At 37.8% G+C, this 16998-nt stretch overlaps 1 protein-coding gene across 8 annotated transcripts in view; it reads left to right on the top strand.

Annotated features, from left to right (window-relative positions):
- LOC116583908 (zinc finger X-chromosomal protein-like) overlaps positions 1-16998 on the top strand; it is a 62330-nt gene that overhangs the window by 23596 nt on the left and 21736 nt on the right. For 5 of the 8 annotated variants that reach the window (XM_032331912.1, XM_032331911.1, XM_032331908.1 and 2 more), the window contains 2 exons: positions 13403-13470; positions 14078-14166. In XM_032331912.1, coding sequence (XP_032187803.1) covers positions 14106-14166 — 61 coding nt within the window. In that variant the 5' untranslated portion in view covers positions 13403-13470; positions 14078-14105. The remainder of the gene's footprint in view (positions 1-13402; positions 13471-14077; positions 14167-16998) is intronic. The other 3 variants (XM_032331913.1, XM_032331914.1, XM_032331909.1) reach the window with 1 other exon arrangement.

Genomic DNA, 16998 nt, shown 5'->3' with positions numbered 1-16998 from the left:
ACAGAGATCACAAGTAGGCAGAGAGGCAGGCAGAGAGAGAGGGGGAAACAGGCTCCCTGCTAGCAGAGACCCCGACGCGGGGCTCGATCCCATGACTCCGGGATCATGACCCGAGTCGAAGGCAGAGGCTTTAACCCACTGAGCCACTCAGGTGCCCCTATCTGTTAGTTTCTTGCGTCTCTTTGTACTCCATGCCAGAAAAAAATGAAGTTTGGATTTAACAAGAACAATATATTTAGCTGCTTCCTAAGCTTTGCTAAGGAGAATTATTACTGTCATTAAAAAAAAAAAGAAATGCTTGCTGTTAGTTGGCTCAGCTTTTTACCATTTATACTTTCTCCTGTGAAAAATTCTGTCATGGGCAATTTTACTTCTCTGTCAATTCCAGCAAATTAGGTGACTTTACTAATCTTGTGTTCTGAACAAGGATTAAAGTTATATTAAAAGGCATTCATTTGGGAGACCATCAGAAAAATGACTCTTGTGTATATATTACCAAAGCATATGGTTTATAAAAAACAATGTGTTAAAAAATTCACATTGAAACTTGCCCAGAAGAAAGAACATAAAAATATCTAGGAATCATGAGCTCTAAATTATAAGTAAGTTTAGCCATTAACATAATTAACATAGAAGAAATCTTTTTTATTTACATATTTGTACTTAGTTGGTTAACATACAGTATGTCATTAGTTTCAGATTAGTTCTCAATACTTGACCAGTTGCATATAATACATAGTATTCATCACGTCACATGAAGTCATTAATGCCCATGACCCAGTTACCCCATCCCATCACCCAGCTACCCTTAGTTTGCTTCCTATTGCTAATAGTCTGTTAGGGTTTTTCCCTCTTTTCTGATTACATCTTCTTTTATTTTTCTCTCCTGCTATGATTGTCTCTTCTGTTTCTTAAATTCCATGTGAGTGAAATCATGTAATTGTCTTTCTCTGATTGACTTGTGTCACTCAGCATAATACCCTCTATTTCCATCCACCTCTTTGTAAATGGTAAGTTTACTTTTACATCAACTTTTTGATGACTGGGTGAATACTGCATTGTATATATAAACATACCACATCTTCTTTATCCATGACATAGAAGAAATCTTGCTAAACTCTTGACTTTGCATGGTGTGTTTTGTTTGTTTTTGTGTATTTCCTGGATTTTCTCTCTTAATTTTCCTTCAATTTGTAATTTTCAACTGTGAATTCTTCTCAGGAAGCTCTTGATCTTAATATTTAATAGTCTGTGTCAGAATTTTCAAGATCATGATCTTTGCAACTGGAGGAAGGCAGTCCTACATTGAATGTGCAGTAAATATTAGGTTTAAGGTAAAATATTTTCAGGTGTTTGATAATCATACTAAATATTTGGGTTTGGTCATCTAAGTTTTAGACTCTTGGTTTTCTGATTTGTTCTGCTTGTCTTCAGATTCAGCTGTTATCTGCGTTTTATTTCTATAAAGACCTTGGTAATTTCACTTAAATCATCAGACCAAATTCTGTACGTTTACTTCTCCAATTGTGGGACCTCTTTGGAGTATACCATTGTAGAACATATGTGTACCACTAGTATGTTCCTTTAAGAACATGTTTTTATTCTTGATTGTTGGAGGGAAGTGGCAGTTCTAACTCAAGAAAGGTTACTAAAGTAAGGTATAATTTTTGAAGTATAAAAAAAATTTTTTTTCTGCTTTTCTTTTTTTTTTTTAAAGATTTATTTGAGGGGCGCCTGGGTGGCTCAGTGGGTTAAGCCGCTGCCTTCGGCTCAGATGATGATCTCAGAGTCCTGGGATCGAGTCCCGCATCGGGCTCTCTGCTCAGCAGGGAGCCTGCTTCCTCCTCTCTCTCTGCCTGCCTCTCTGCCTGCTTGTGATCTCTCTCTGTCAAATAAATAAATAAATAAAATCTTTAAAAAAAAAAAAAAGATTTATTTGAGAGAGAGAGAGCCTGAGAGAGAGCATAAGAGAGAGTGAGAGCACAAGCGGAGGGGAGAGTTTGAGGGTACAGGGGGAAATTACCAGTCAAGTGCATTGTTGAACAATGAAATGGTCAAGTTAGTAAAAACAGTTCAAGTAGGCAGTCCTTCTCAGTGTAAACTGTATATTAGTAAAGGCATATGATATAAAATTTTTGTTGACTCTTATAGTTGGAAGGGCTGAATTAGTAGTTGCCTTTATAGAATAGAACTCAAGCGCAACCCATTAGTTAATGGTAGTTTTCACTGTGTGAACTCTAATTTCTTCCTTTTTATGGTTTTAATTCAGTTTTGTGTGGCATATATGGCTGGTTATATGAACCAGTCACTGTTACTGAACCTTTAAGTCACTGGCATTAGTATCTTCTTTATGTAAATATTTGTGCATTAATTTACTCTGTTGATCATAGTTGACTAGGCAAAGCACTTTATCAGACCTCACCTCCCAGAGAATCCAGGATGTCGAATGTCAAAGTAGAAGTGGTAAGGAAGCACAAAAAGCTAATTTAAAGAATGAAATCCTGTCAAGTTATGCTGCAAAATTGAATGACAGCATCTTTGTCTCTTAGTTTGTGTTAATATTGTAGAACATTCTGAGTTTTGGAGAACTGATGAAGTTTTCTGAGCAGGGTATGTTATGATGGAAATAGTGCTTTGGGAGGGTTAGTCTTCCTCCAGATCACAGGAATGTTTCACTGTTTGTCCTTCACCCTTCACCCTTTCTTGTAATAAGATTTTTAGTTGTTTTGTTTTGTTTTTTGGTGGGAATGACAGAAACAAGCAAAGCCATTTGAGAGGCTATTTTCATCGCCAGGGATCAGGAAATAAGGATCTGTGATTAAATAGCAATCATACAAATACAAGAAAGGGACATAGAATCGAGAAGTTGTAGGAAAAGGAATGGACAAGGTCAGACATCTCAAATGATAGGGAAGAAAGAAGAGGCCGTCTTGCTGTGGTCAAGAGGAAGCTGGGTTTTATCCAAATGAAAATATTCAGCTGACAGTCTGGTATTAGGCCCTACTTGAGTATGTAGGTTTGAGGAATCATCTCTGCCACTAATAGTCGAAACTGTGGGATTAAAGACCAAGCAGAAGAAAACAGAGCTGATTGCACAACCTAAGCTGCTATAAGCGATAGGAGGAGACAGAGTAGCAAAGAGATGTGAAGGTGGGAAGAAAACTATTGTCACTTAAAAAAAAAACTGAGGAAGGAGAGAATTCAAAATTGACGAAATTAGCTCCCAAACTTTAGTAGAAATGCCAAGGAGGATGAGTTGAGAAAAATGTTATTCTTCAGGTTTAACCCTCCCTCTGCCTTCTGGATTTATTGAGATATGATTGACATAAAATTAAGTCAGTTTAAGGTTATGGTGAGATAACTTGATAATGTGTTTATGTTGTGAAATTATTACTTTAGTAAGCTTAGTTAACACTTCTATGTTCATCACTTGAATATGTGATTTTTAAATTTGTGATGAGAAAACATTAGTATTTACTCTCAGCAACCTTCCTCAGATTCCATATATGTCACAATTGGCAGGATTTCTTCCCTTTTCATAACTGAATGACATACTGTTGAATATATATAAAGCACATTTTGCCTGTTCATCCATTGATGGACACTTACATATCTGGGCTGTTGTACCTAACGCTTTAATGTAAAAAGGACAGCAGATATCTCTTTGGTATAATGATCTCATTTCTTTTGGATATATAAAGCCACACTGGGATTGTTGGATCATATGGTAATTTTAATTTTTGAGGGGGCCCCATACTATTTACCATAGTGGTTATACCAGTTTACATTCCTACCACAGTATACAAGGAAGTGTTTCCTTTCCTCCATATTCCTGTCAGCACCAATCATCTCTTTTTTTTCTTGATAATAGCCATTATAACAGATATGACAGGATTATCTTATTGTGGTTTTTATTTCCATTTGCCTCTCTAGTGATGTTGTACATGTACATGTACCACTTGTATGTCTCTGACAAAATGTCAGTTTCTTTGTCTGTTTTTCAGTTAGATTGTTTTATGTGGGTATTTTTTTACTTTTGACTAGTATGAGTTATTGTGTGTATGTGTGTGAGAGTGTGTGTGTGTTTGGATATTAGCTCCTTACCAGATTTTTATTTGCAAGCATTTTTTTCAGTTCCATAGGTTGCCATTTATGTTTATGTTTCATGTTAAAGGACTGGTGCATAGGGCGCCTGGGTGGCTCAGTGGGTTAAGTCTATGCCTTCGACTCAGGTCATGATCCCAGGGTTCTGGGATCGAGCCCTGCATCAGGCTCTCTGCTCGGCGGGGAGCCTGCTTCCTTCTCTCTCTGCCTGCCTCTCTGCCTACTTGTGATCTCTGTCTGTCAAATAAATAAATAAATCTTAAAAAAAAAAAAAGACTGTTGGAGAAGCTTTTTAGTTTCGTATATCCCATTTGTTTATTTTGGCTTTTTTTTGTTTGTGCCCTTTTTTTTTTTTCTTTTGGTAATATCATTTTTAAGTCCAGTGTCAAAGACCAATATCAGTGTCCTTTTTTGCTCTAGAAGTTTTAGGATTTCAGGGCTTCTTTTATTTATTTATTTATTTATTTATTTATTTATTTGGCAGAGATCACAAGTAGGCAGAGAGACAGGCAGAGAGGGGTGGGGAGAAGCAGGCTCCCTGCTGAGCAGAGAGCCTGATGTGGGGCTCGATCCCAGGACCCTGGGATCATGACCTGAGCTGAAGGCTTAAACCACTGAGCTACCCAGGTGCCCCGATTTCAGGGCTTCTATTTAAGTCTTCAGTCTATTTCAAGTTAATTTTTGGGAATGGTATAAGATAAGAGTCCTATTTCACTCCTCACATGTGATCATCTAGTTTTTTCAACAGTATTTGAAGAGACGGTCCTTACCCTGTGGAGTATTGTTGCCTCCCTTCTACATTGTTGCTTGACTGTGCGAGTTGCTTTCTGGGCTCTTGATTCTTGAGTGATTCCACAGAAATTTCAGTATTGTTTTTTCTGTTACTGTGACAGTTACCATTGGAAATTAATAGAATTTCATTGAACCTGAAGGTGGCTTTGGGCCATATAGACATTTTGCAATGTAATTCTTCCTGTACATTAACACGTATCTTTGCTTCTTTTTTTACTTATAAAAATGCTAATTCTTTGCGCTTTTTTTAATAAAGATTTTATTTAATCATTTGAGAGAGAATGTGAGCCATGGGGAGGGCCACTGGGAGAGGGAGAAGCACACTTTGTGCCCAGCGTGCAGCCTGACTCAGGCCTGGACTTGGGGCTTGATCCCTGATCCCAGACCCTGAGATCATGATGTGAGCTGAGGTCAAATGCTTAACCAGCTGAGCCACCCAGGCACCCCATATCTTTCATTTATTTTGTCTTCAATTTCTTTTATCAAACTAGTACTTTGTACTAGTACTTTGCAGCCTACTGATTGATCTTCACTTCATTGGCTAAATTTTTTCCTCTTTTTTTTATTCTGTTAAAAATAGTATTGTTTTCGCTATTCATTTTTCAGATAGTATATTATTATTATTATTATTTTTTAAAGATTTTACTTATTTATTTGACAGACAGAGACCACAAGCAGGCAGAGAGGCAGGCAGAGAAGGAAGGGGGAAGCAGGCTTCTTGCTGAGCAGAGAGCCGGATGTGGGGCTCTATCCCAGGATCCTGAGATCATGACCGGAGTGGAAGGCAGAGGCTTAACCCACTGAGCCACCCAGGTGCCCCTTCAGATAGTACATTATTAATGAATAGAAACCTAAATGATTTTTGTACTTTGCTTTTGTATCCTGTTTCACCGTGCCGATTAGATCTAACGGGGTTTTTTGTTTTTACTTTTTATAATACACAAAAAATTGTATCTTCTGCAATAGAAATAGTGTTACTTTTCTCTAATTCCAATTTTCTCTCCTTTTTTTTAATTAATTATTTGAGGGAGTGCATGAGCATGGGGGAGGGACAGAGGGAAAAGAGACACCTTGCTGAGCAGGGAGCCAGATGTCAGGCTTCATCCCAGGAACCTGGGATCATGACCTGAGCCAAAGGCAGATGCTTCACTGCTCAGCCATCCAAATGCCCCTTTTATTACAATTCTGATGCTTTTTATTTTTTTCATCTTAACCTAATTGATTTAGCTAGGAATTCTAGTACTATGTTGAATGGAGGGTTAATTGTTGGCATTTTTGTGCCTGATCACTGAGAAGAATCTTTTTAGTACTCCACCACTGAAGATACTAGTTGTGGACTTGGTGTGTAGGCTTTTTATCCTCCAATTTTTAATGTGGTGTGGTGTATCATATTAATTGACTTTTTTATGTTGAGACATCCTTGGATCCCAAGGATTAGATAACACTTTTATGGTTTATAATCCTTTTAATGTGCTGTTGAATTCAGTTTGCTAGAATTTTATTGAGAAATTTCTCATTTGAATATACATCAGGGGTAAAGAAAGGTCTGTAGTTTTCCCTTTCGTGTTTTGTCCTTATTTAGCTTAACATGAGGGTGACAGTGGCCTTGCAAAATGAGTTTGGGAATGTTCTCTTAAGCTTTTTGGAAGAGTTTGAGGACCGATGTTAATTTTTCTTTCTTAATGCTCAGTAGAATTTGTCTACCCAAACCATCTGGTCCTGGACTTTTCTGTGTTGGGAGGTTTTATTTACTGGATCAGTCTCCTTAGTTGTACTTGGTCCTTTTAGACTTCAGGCTTTAGTCTTAGTAAAGTGTATATATATATGTGTGTGTGTGTCTAGGACTGTATACCTTTCTTGCTGGTTTTGTTTTCTGGATATTTTGTAGTTCCTTGTTACTTTTTTCCTGTTTTGTGGCTTTCCTTTGGCAGCTGATTCTTTTCAATATTGGTAAGCTTTCATTCTGTTAATCTTTTGTATCTACTGTAGTTTTTTGTTTCGTGTTACCCTGAGACTTGACATCATTTTTAAGATCTGATAATCTATTTTAAACTGCTAAAGGGGCACCTCAAAGCTCAATCGATGTAATGTCAATAAACTGATAAAAACTTACACTGATGGCTTATGGAAACTATCCTTTTACCCCCTTCTCAAATTTTATGGGTTTGTTGTCACTTTTACCTTTTTCATATTGTGTATTGAGTAACAGATTGTAGCTGTAGTTATTTTTAATACTTTGTCCTTTAACTTCTATTAGAGTTAATATTTTAACGTTTGATTTTTCAGATTTTGAGCATTTTACTGAACTACATTGTATATTCATGCTTTTGTACTATTAATTGCCTGTTACTAATGACCTATTGATTACTTTCATTTTGGCCTAAAGAATTCCTTTTAGCATTTCTTGTGAGAGATCTGGAGGGCATTGAACTCCCTAAGTTTTTATTTATTAGGGCAAGCCTTTATCTTTCTTTCATTTCTAAAGTACAGTTTGGCTAGTTATGTATTCTTGGTTGGTAATTTTTCTTGTCGCACTATAAATGTAGTATTGTAACCTCTCTAACTTGCAGTATTTCTGCTGATTAAAAAAAAAAAAGAAAAGTCCGCTTAAGGCCTATTTGAGGTTCCCTTGTGTAAGTGAATTTTTTTTTTCTGTTCTGCTTTTACAGTCCTTTCTCTTTAATTTTAGACAGTTGTATTATGTCTTGGAGAAGATTGGGGGAAATTAATGTGTTTTGGGTTTTTTTTTTTAAAGATTTTATTTATTTATTTGACAGACAGAGATCACAATTAGACAGAGAGGCAGGCAGAGAGAGAGGAGGAAGCAGGTTGCCGGCTGAGTGGAGAGCCTGATGTGGGTCTCGATCCCAGGACCCTGGGATCATGACCGGAGCTGAAGGCAGAGCCTTTAACCCACTGAGCCACCCAGGTCCCCTAATGTGTGTTTTTATGACCTTCTTAAACTTGGGTATCCATTGCTCCACAGTTTAAGATACTAAACCGGCTTAAATCAGCTTCTCCCTCTTCTTTCTCTGTCTTTTCTGGAGCACCAGTAATATATAGGTTATTTCCCTCAAAGGTATCTAGTATTTATGTAGGCTATCTTCACCCTTTTTTCTTTTTTCTTTTTTTCTGAGTAGATAATATCAAAGAGTGATCTTCTGTTCCATGTAATTCTTATACTTAATCTCGTTTGTTCTTTTTGTTTTTATGTAGTCTCCACGTCCAGTGTGGGGCCCAACGCAGGGCTTGAACACAACCCTGTAATTAGGACCTGAGCTGAGATCAAGAGTCAGGAACTTAACTGACTGAGCCATCCAGGCACCCTTTGATCCAGTTTGTTCTTAATGCTTCCTATGTTATTTTTCATTTCATTCATGTACAGTTGACCCTGGAACAACAGGGAGATTGTGGGTACTGTCAGAATCTGTGTATAACTTCTGACTCCCCAAACAAGTCAGCTGCTAATAGCCTACTGTTGACCAGAAACCTTCCCAATAATAGAATCAATTAACATATTTTGTAGGTTTTATGTGTTACACACTGGATTCTTACAGTAAACTAAACTACAGAAGAAAGATTTTGTTAAGAAATTCATAAGAGAAAATACATTTACAGTACTGTAAAAAAATTTGTGATTAAATTTGCATATTAGTGGACTTCTATAGTTTAAACCCTATTGTTAGTGGAGTAAATTTGCATATTTAAATTTAAATTTTGCATGGTTTAAACCCTATTGTTAGTGGACTAAATTTGCATCTTAGTGGACCTGTATAGTTTAAACCCTATTGTTCAAGGGTCACCTGTATTCTTCAACTCCAGTATGTGTAGTTCTTTTTTATGATCCTTTTCTTTTAAACTTATTTTTTTAATGTATTATTTTTTTTTAATATTTATTTATTTATTTGAGAGTGAGTGAGAATGAGAAGGGGAGGTCAGAGAAGAAGCAGACCCCCTGCTGAGCAGGGAGACTCAATACCAGGTCTCCAGGGGGCACCTGTAGTATTGTAGCTACAGCTACAAGCTGGGGGACTGAATCCCAGGACTCCAGGATCATGACCTGAGCTAAAGGCAGTCGCTCAACCAATGAGCCACTCAGGCACTCGCAGGTATTATTTTTCTGATTTTGTTGACTTTCTTTTTTTTTTTTCTTTTAAGATTTATTTATTTATTTGACAGATCATAGATAGGCAGAGAGGGAGGCAGGGAGTGGGGGTAGGGGGAAGCAGACTCCTGGCTGAGCAGAGAGCCCTACGCAAGCGGGTCCCAGGACCCTGAGATCATGTCCTGAGCTGAAGGCAGAGGCTTTAACCCACTGAGCCACCCACGCACCCCCACTTTGTGTTTTCTTGTAGCTTACTGAATTTTCTTAAAATAACTGTTTTAATTACTTTATGATAAATTGCAGATCTTCATGACTTTGGAGTTGATTAATAGAAAATTATTGTGTTCCCTTGATGAGGTTCTGTATCTTTGATTTTTCATATTCCTTGAAGTCTTGTATTGTTGTCGTCACATTTGAGAATGTCATCTCTAGTCTTTACTTCTTGGTGGCCTTGGTAGAGAAGTACCTTCTTTAGCCCTGTTAGGAATTCAGGCTGCTTCATTTCTTTTCAGTGGATATGCCTGCTCCATAATTGTTAATACCTTTTTTTTTTACCCCCAGAAATCTTAATTTTGTGCTTCTCTCAGTCCTGCAAAGTGAGGCTGGGTACTGATGGTCTCAGGTTTGCTTTTCCTAGGAAAGGAGGTGCTGAATCCTCAAGTTTGTTTGGTTTCTCCCAGTGTTACTAGTCAAGCTTGCTCTTAGAGCAGTACACACACAGGTAGCCATGGGATGGGGGCATCTGCAGGTAAGCCAAATAGACGTGGGGCTGTCCTTGGGCTAGTTGGTAGAATCCACAGGCAAGGCGTCTCCAGCATCTTGTGGGTAAGTTCCTTGATGGAATTTTGAAGCAGTTAGCAGATTGCATGCTATTTGTACCCTCCTTCCAAGAGCCCGCCTGTTCTTAGTAGCATGCTTTTTGCTCCCTAGTCATGAAGCACAGCTCAGTAGTCTGGATAGGATAAGAGAAATGGGCCTCTGGTGGTGTCCAGCACAGCTAGGGAATCCAGGCACTCACAGGCTCACAGGCTTTTATTTTCTCCCTAAGGAGGAGACACAGGCCTGGCAGGGCTTTCTTCTTGCTGAGTTGTGCTGCCTAAGAGGAGGGGTGATTTGAGTGAAGTGAAACTATTCCTCTCACTCGTTCCATTTCATTCAGTCTCCATTTTCTTTTTTTTCCCCTCCGGGATCGCTCTAACTATTCCACTGGACTCTTAGACTCCACTCGCATCTCTTGGTGTTTTTGAAGGCAAGGACAGTAGAAAAATATTACTCCAGCATGACAATCCAGTTTGAATTTTACTGAGCTAATGAGATTGATTCTGGGGATACTTGAAGATACTTAAAGTACTAAATCATTTTTATTCCATCCTTAACTGGTATAATTCCATGTCATTTTACTTAATTTTGTTTATAGAATTATTAAAGTTTGTCCTTTCATATGGTATTTTTTGAAAATGAGAAAAGAAGTAAAAAGCCAGAGAGTTTGGGGAGAGAAAACAGTGACAACTTATTTAGACCAATAACATTTTCCATTTTTTTGTGGTTAAAAAATATTTACTAATGTAATCTTTTTTTTTCTTTTTTAATATAGCCTTATGTTGTCTTTTTTGTTTTGTTTTAAGATTTTACTTATTTATTTGACAGAGATCACAAGTAGGCAAAGAGGCAGGCAGAGAGAAAGGAGGAAGCAGGCTCCCTGCGGAGCAGAGAGCCAGATGCGGGGCTTGATCCCAGAACCCTGGGATCATGACCTGAGCCAAAGGCAGAGGTTTTAACCCACTGAGCCACCCAGGCGCCCCTTTACTAATGTAATCTTAATGGCCTTCTTATTTGAGGCATTTTGAATAAATACCATAAAACATACTATTTCTTTTTTTTTTTTTTTAAGATTATTTATTTGACAGAGAGAGAGAGATCACAAGTAGGCAGAGAGGCAGGCAGAGGGAGAGGGAGAAGCAGACTCCCTGTTGAGCAGAGAGCCCAATATGGGGCTCGATTCCAGGACCCAGAGATCATGACCTGAGTCAAAGGCAGAGGCTTAACTCACTGAGCCACCCAGGCGCCCCAAACAGTAGTATTTCTTGAAATGAATTGGATAGTTCTGAGAGATGACATTCTTTGGAAATTATATAAACTTAATCAAGTAGAAGAAAACCAAAACCAAGTAAAGTGTTTAGGTCTTACGGAGACCCAAATCTATATGTTAGGTATATGTTTGGGTGAATGACGAAAGAGACAGAAACAGATTTGGGGTGGTGGTGGAGAGGAGGGAAAGTTGACTAAAGGGAAAATATGAGGATAATGCAAAGAGTAGTTAGGACTAGATATTAGAGAACTGTCAGCTAAGGAGCTTGAATTTTATTTGGAATGAACAGGAAGCTGTTAAAACATTTATCAATATAGACCTGACAACATTTAAATTATGCTTTAGAAAATTCTTTTTTTTTTTTTTTTTTGTATGAGCCAAAATGAAATCACTTTTTTTTTTTTTAAAGCCTTTTTGAAAAATGAACAAATAATGTATTGTTTGCTTCAGGGGTTCAGGTCTGTGAATCATCAGTGTTACACGAATCAGAGCACGCACCATAGCACCTACCCTCCCAATGTCCATAACCCAGCCACCCTTTCCCTCGCCCCTACCCTCTCAGCAGCCCTCAGGTTGTTTCCTGAGATAAAGAGTATCTTGTGGTTTGTCTCCCTGCCAATCCCATCTTGTTTCATTTTTTCCCTCACTACCCACCCCAACCCCTTGCCCTTGCCTCTCAAATTTCTCATATCAGAGAGATCATATGATAACTGTTTTTCTGATTACTTACAGAAAATTCATTTTTACATGTGTTAAAATTTACCCATTGTGTTTTAATTAGATACAGTAGAGTATCAGATTTGAAAGTGATTGTCTTTTTTTTTTTTTTTTTAAAGATTTTATTTATTCATTTGACAGACAGAGATCACAAGCAGGCAGACAGGCAGGCAGAGAGAGGAAGAGGAGGAAGCAGGCTCCCTGCAGAGCAGAGAGCCCAATGCGGGACTCGATCCCAGGACCCTGAGATTATGACCTGAGCTGAAGGCAGCGGCTTAACCCACTGAGCCACCCAGGCGCCCTGAAAGTGATTGTCTTGAAGAAAGAGGTTTATGGGGCATCTGCCTGGCTGAGTCGGTTAAGCAGCTGTCTGGAACCCCACATTGGGCTCCCTGCTCAGTGGGGAGTCTACTTCTCCCTCTGCCTATTACCCCACTTTTGCGTGTGCTCTCTTTCTCAAATAAATAAATAAAGTATTTTTTTAAAAAGAGGCTTATACTCAAAACCATGAGAAGAGAAAGAGTGAGGAATGTCATACGGTGAAGGAGCAAAAGGGAAGGACTATCATTAGTTAGGAGAGGAGGAGAAGCATGGCCCAGGGACCTTTATTAGGAAGGAATAGGCAAGGTATGGTAGATATGCTAAATTTAAGATTGGATAGTTCAGATAATTTCCAATCTTATTTTATGGTAGGAGAAATATTGACTTGATATGTAAAGTTGGTATTTGAGTATGTGGCTCTGATTGGTTGATTAGTATTCTGATGGTGCACTTACAGGGAACATTTGCTGTCTATAGGATTTAACAAGCCCTAGAAATAGCTGTGTCTCTTCCAGATCAAGGCCCCAAATGACAAAGCAAGAAGAATGCAGAAAATAAGAAGTTATTGTCAGTACACTGCATTACTTGAAATTTTAACAGATGTACATTTTGTGTGTCATTAGCAAAAGTTATAAAGATTATAAACTAATAGCCCTTTTGAAGGTGAGTTCAAAAGTGAGAAAGTGGAGTTAAGAAAACCTATTAGGAAGCTTAGCTAATACTCCTAACATAAGTAAGTCATGGCCCCTGATGTCTTTTTGTTCCTTTTGTGTACTTACTTGCTTACTTGCTTTGGCATATATTTGTTTTTTTGTGGGTTTTTTTTTTTTTTTAAGATCTTATTTATTTATTTGACAGAGACACAGCAAGAGAGGGAACCCAAGCAGGGGGTCGTGAGAGAGGGAGAAACAGTTTTCCCACTGAGGAGGGAGCCCTGATGGGAAGCTCATGACTTGAGCCAAAGGCAGATGCTTAACCCACTGAGCCATCCAGGCGCCCCGTATTTATTTATATTTTAACTTTTTTTTGTAAATTGGTTGTTTATCCTGCCTGCCGTAAGGCAGATTCAGTATATGACCCTCAACTCTTCTTTATTTACTATAGTTTGAGACAGAGAGGGAAAGGAAAAGGGAGAACAGGGAGGAGGGAAAGAGAAAAGGAGTAAGAGGGAAACAGCATGTACACACAAGTCCTGCTTATAGTTTCAGGTATTATTTAGATGGCACTTTCATTTTACTTTGTTCAAAGATAAATTTATTTTTTACCTTTTGTAGCTGGTACCAATTCACCTGTGGCCTGGAGAATCTAAATATACTGTGAGAATTATTTCTACAGTCAGAAGGTCAGTTAAGATAGGTCATTGTAAGCTACACAGAAATCTCCAAAGAGTATCAAGAATTGTTACAGATTTTGTATTTTTACCATTTTGTAATGAGGAAAAGATTGCAGACTACATTAAATTTTAAAGTACAATAAAATCTTGCTGAAATTCCCCCTAAACAAAATATATTAAGGTGACTCTCAAAGAGATGTTGGATTGCTGGTAGAGAGGAGGTAAGAGGGAGTCATCTGGGGTATGAGCAGTGTTCTGTATCCCAGTCTGAAAAATGCTAATATAATTTTAAATATACATTTATTTGTATACATATTTATATATGTAAATTATTAAGCAGAACAATTAAGATTTGTTCACTTTATATAACTTATGCTGTAATTAAACAAACAAAAATCCCCAAACACTGTCAACCTGTTTAACTGCACTTTCATACATTAAATGATAGAGCTGCACATACATCACTGCAAATCAGTATGTTCCCTTTTATTTTACATTGATAAGTTTTTGGTAAATTAAGAAACTCGAACATTTCAGAAATGTAAAGATCATGATGACATTTTAAGTATGTGACCTAATATAATTAATATTTGGTATACTTTATTTCCTGGCTTAGGAGCTGTGACTAATGAGAATCAAAGGCCATGGATGAAGATGAACTTGAATTGCAGCCACAAGAGCCAAACTCCTTTTTTGATGGAATAGGTATATCTATAGATAAATTATTGGGTTGTTCCACTTCCCATCTGCCAGATTTGGAGTTTGCTTATCAAGAGGATGAATTGCTAGATCTTACACTGATTCATACTTAGATATCTTGTTATCCTGTCAGAATCCCATAGGCAGCTCATACTCGTGTCAGTAACTGCATCAGCATCAAAAAAATTACTGTTGTCTTGTTATTCTCATTTTCCCCAGTTATACTATTAAATTCTCTAGTTCTTTCATAAACATTCAAACTTTGGCCGGACTTAGTTCCCTGTGTTTTTCTTCTTCTGGATTGTTAGCCAGGACCACTTTTTGTTTCTTGAGGCTGCCCACATTCCCTTTCTTGTTTTACGTGTCATTTCCTCTAGCAACAGTGAGTTGAGTCTCTGTCATGTTTAAATCTTCTGGCATTCCCATTCACAACACATCTGACTCTAGCCAGAAGCTTATCCAGAGTAATCTACATTTTATCTGCTCTTATATCCATAACTTTAATTAGATGTCCAAGACTTTTTAACTATGTCACATAACATATTTCAAGGTCCAGAGATAAGGGGGTGCTTTGGTGGTTTAGTGGATTAAGCCTCCGCCTTCGGCTCAGGTCATGATCTCAGGGTCCTGGAGCCTGAGGTCCAAGCCCCATATTGGGCTCTCACTCAACAGGGAGTCTGCTACCCCCCCACCCTTGCCTGCCTCTCTGCCTACTTGTGATCTCTCTCTCTGTCAAATAAATAAATAATGTCTTTTAAAAAAAAATTCAGATTTTAGGGTTTGGATATCTTTGGGAGACCATTCTGCCTACCACTGTCTACATTTATGTTCCTCCCATGGTAAAATTCACTCTTTTGACAATATCTTCATTAGACAATATCCAAAATTCTCATCTAAAATTAAGCAGTCCAGCTGCATCCCATAGGTTATAGAATTTGTGTTTTCTTTTCCTTTGTTTTTTTGTTTTTAAGATGTTATTTATTTATTGACAGTGAGAGACACAGTGAGAGAGGGAACACAGGCAGGGGGAATGGGAGAGGGAGAAGCAGGCTTCCCATGGAGTAGGGAGTCCAATGTGGGACGCGATCTCAGGATCCTGGGATCATGACCTGAGCTGAAGGCACATGCTTAATGACTGAGCCACCCAAGCTTCCCTCTTTTCCTTTTGTTTTGAGACGTATTTTGATTTGCTATTTGATTTATTTGGCCCATTGCTTATATAGTATATGTTGTTTAACATTCACATACTAAATATTTTTATATTTGCCAAAAAGAAGAGAAATGAAGCAACTCAGAATCTCATAGCATCTAAATCAGGGACCCATAACACTCTGGGTAGTCCAGTAAGTACAGGTTCTGGAGCATAATTCTTCTTCCTCATGGATTTACAAAGCCAGAGAAGGTATCTGTTCCCATTGTGAGTGGTAGTGCAGTTTTGAATATTCTGGTTACAACAGGTTGAAAAGGAAGATAAATGGGTCTGTAGTTTTATTAACTTGCTCTGCACCTAGAATTTGGAAGTCCAGCTGTTCTTAATAAGATACTTTCTCTATCCCTTTCAGTCCACACTCCCAAATTTTCTTTTTTTAATTTTTTAAAGAATTTTGTGTATCTCCTGGGTCGTGAGAATTTACTTCATTAGACAAGACTCTCATCTATATACCTTTCAGAGATAAAGCATTTCTTCTTGGAGATGGGTGAGGCACAGTGCTCTTAAGCCCCTTAGGCTAAGTACTGTAGTTTGATTGAAGGTATCTGTGAGACACACTATTAATGACTTAAAAGAGATATTAAATGAGTGCATTTTCAGACCTACTGATCTTCAGGGAAGAGTCATAGAGCCATACATAGCATGCTTTTGTTCTAGAATTTTCTTGCCTGAAATTTTAATTTTTTTTTCCCTTTTGCCATTTGTACAGGCTAAATATTTGTACAGGTTTCAAGTCCTGCTACTTTTTTGTTTCAATTTAACTTTATTTTTCTTGATTTTTATAAGCATCAAGAAGAAACAAGGCCACAGCTTCAACACTGCTGAAATCTCTTTTCTCCTTGACTTGAGTTCATCATTAAGTTACACTTTTCACATAACTGTAGTATACAGTCAAAACCTGTAATATATAGGTAGTATATCTGTCAAAACCTGTAACTAAGATACTCCTTTCTTCCATTAACATGTTTCTTACTTCTTTTTGAGCCCTTGCTAGCAGAGTTTTTATAGTCTGGATTTCTGTTAACAGTCTGTGCATGGTGACTTTGATGTTCTTTGAGTTTGTGTAGGATTTCTCTACTTTGGTCATTTCTTCTGAGTTCTTACTAGTTTGAGTTGTTAACATCCATATTTCTACTAGGGGTCTATTCAAGGGAATATTCCATTCTAAAGTCACTTTGCATTTTTTGGCATTTGTATAGGAGCAGTCCATTCTCTGGTACCAAGACCTGATTTATTTCTGTTACAACACCGAAAGTTCAACAAGTTTAGTATTCTAAATCAATAAAATTGTCTCACAGTTTATTTGGGTTAAAAGTCTATGATGGCTATCTGTTTTGGATTTCATATGGCTATATTAAAGGTGTGAACAGGGTATTATTCCTTTCTGGGACTTTGGCTATGATTCTGCTTCTAAAATAATTGAGGTGATTAGCTGAATTCACTTCCTTAAACTGTAGGCCTGAAGTCCCCATTTCATGGATAGCGGTCAACTGAGGGGCTGTCTTGGCTCCTTGCCACTGCTTTGTTCCTTCTCATGCTTTCCATGTAGTTCCTACAGCAAGTGAATTAAGTCTCTCAAAATTAAAACTCTGCTTCAACTCTGATACTACCTGGGAAAGTTTTGCTTT

Source organism: Mustela erminea, chromosome Y, assembly GCF_009829155.1.
Source record: "Mustela erminea isolate mMusErm1 chromosome Y, mMusErm1.Pri, whole genome shotgun sequence".
NCBI classification, from domain to species: Eukaryota; Metazoa; Chordata; class Mammalia; order Carnivora; family Mustelidae; genus Mustela; species Mustela erminea.
Note: the sequence above shows the minus strand (reverse complement) of the source record. Positions and strands in the feature narration are given on the sequence as shown.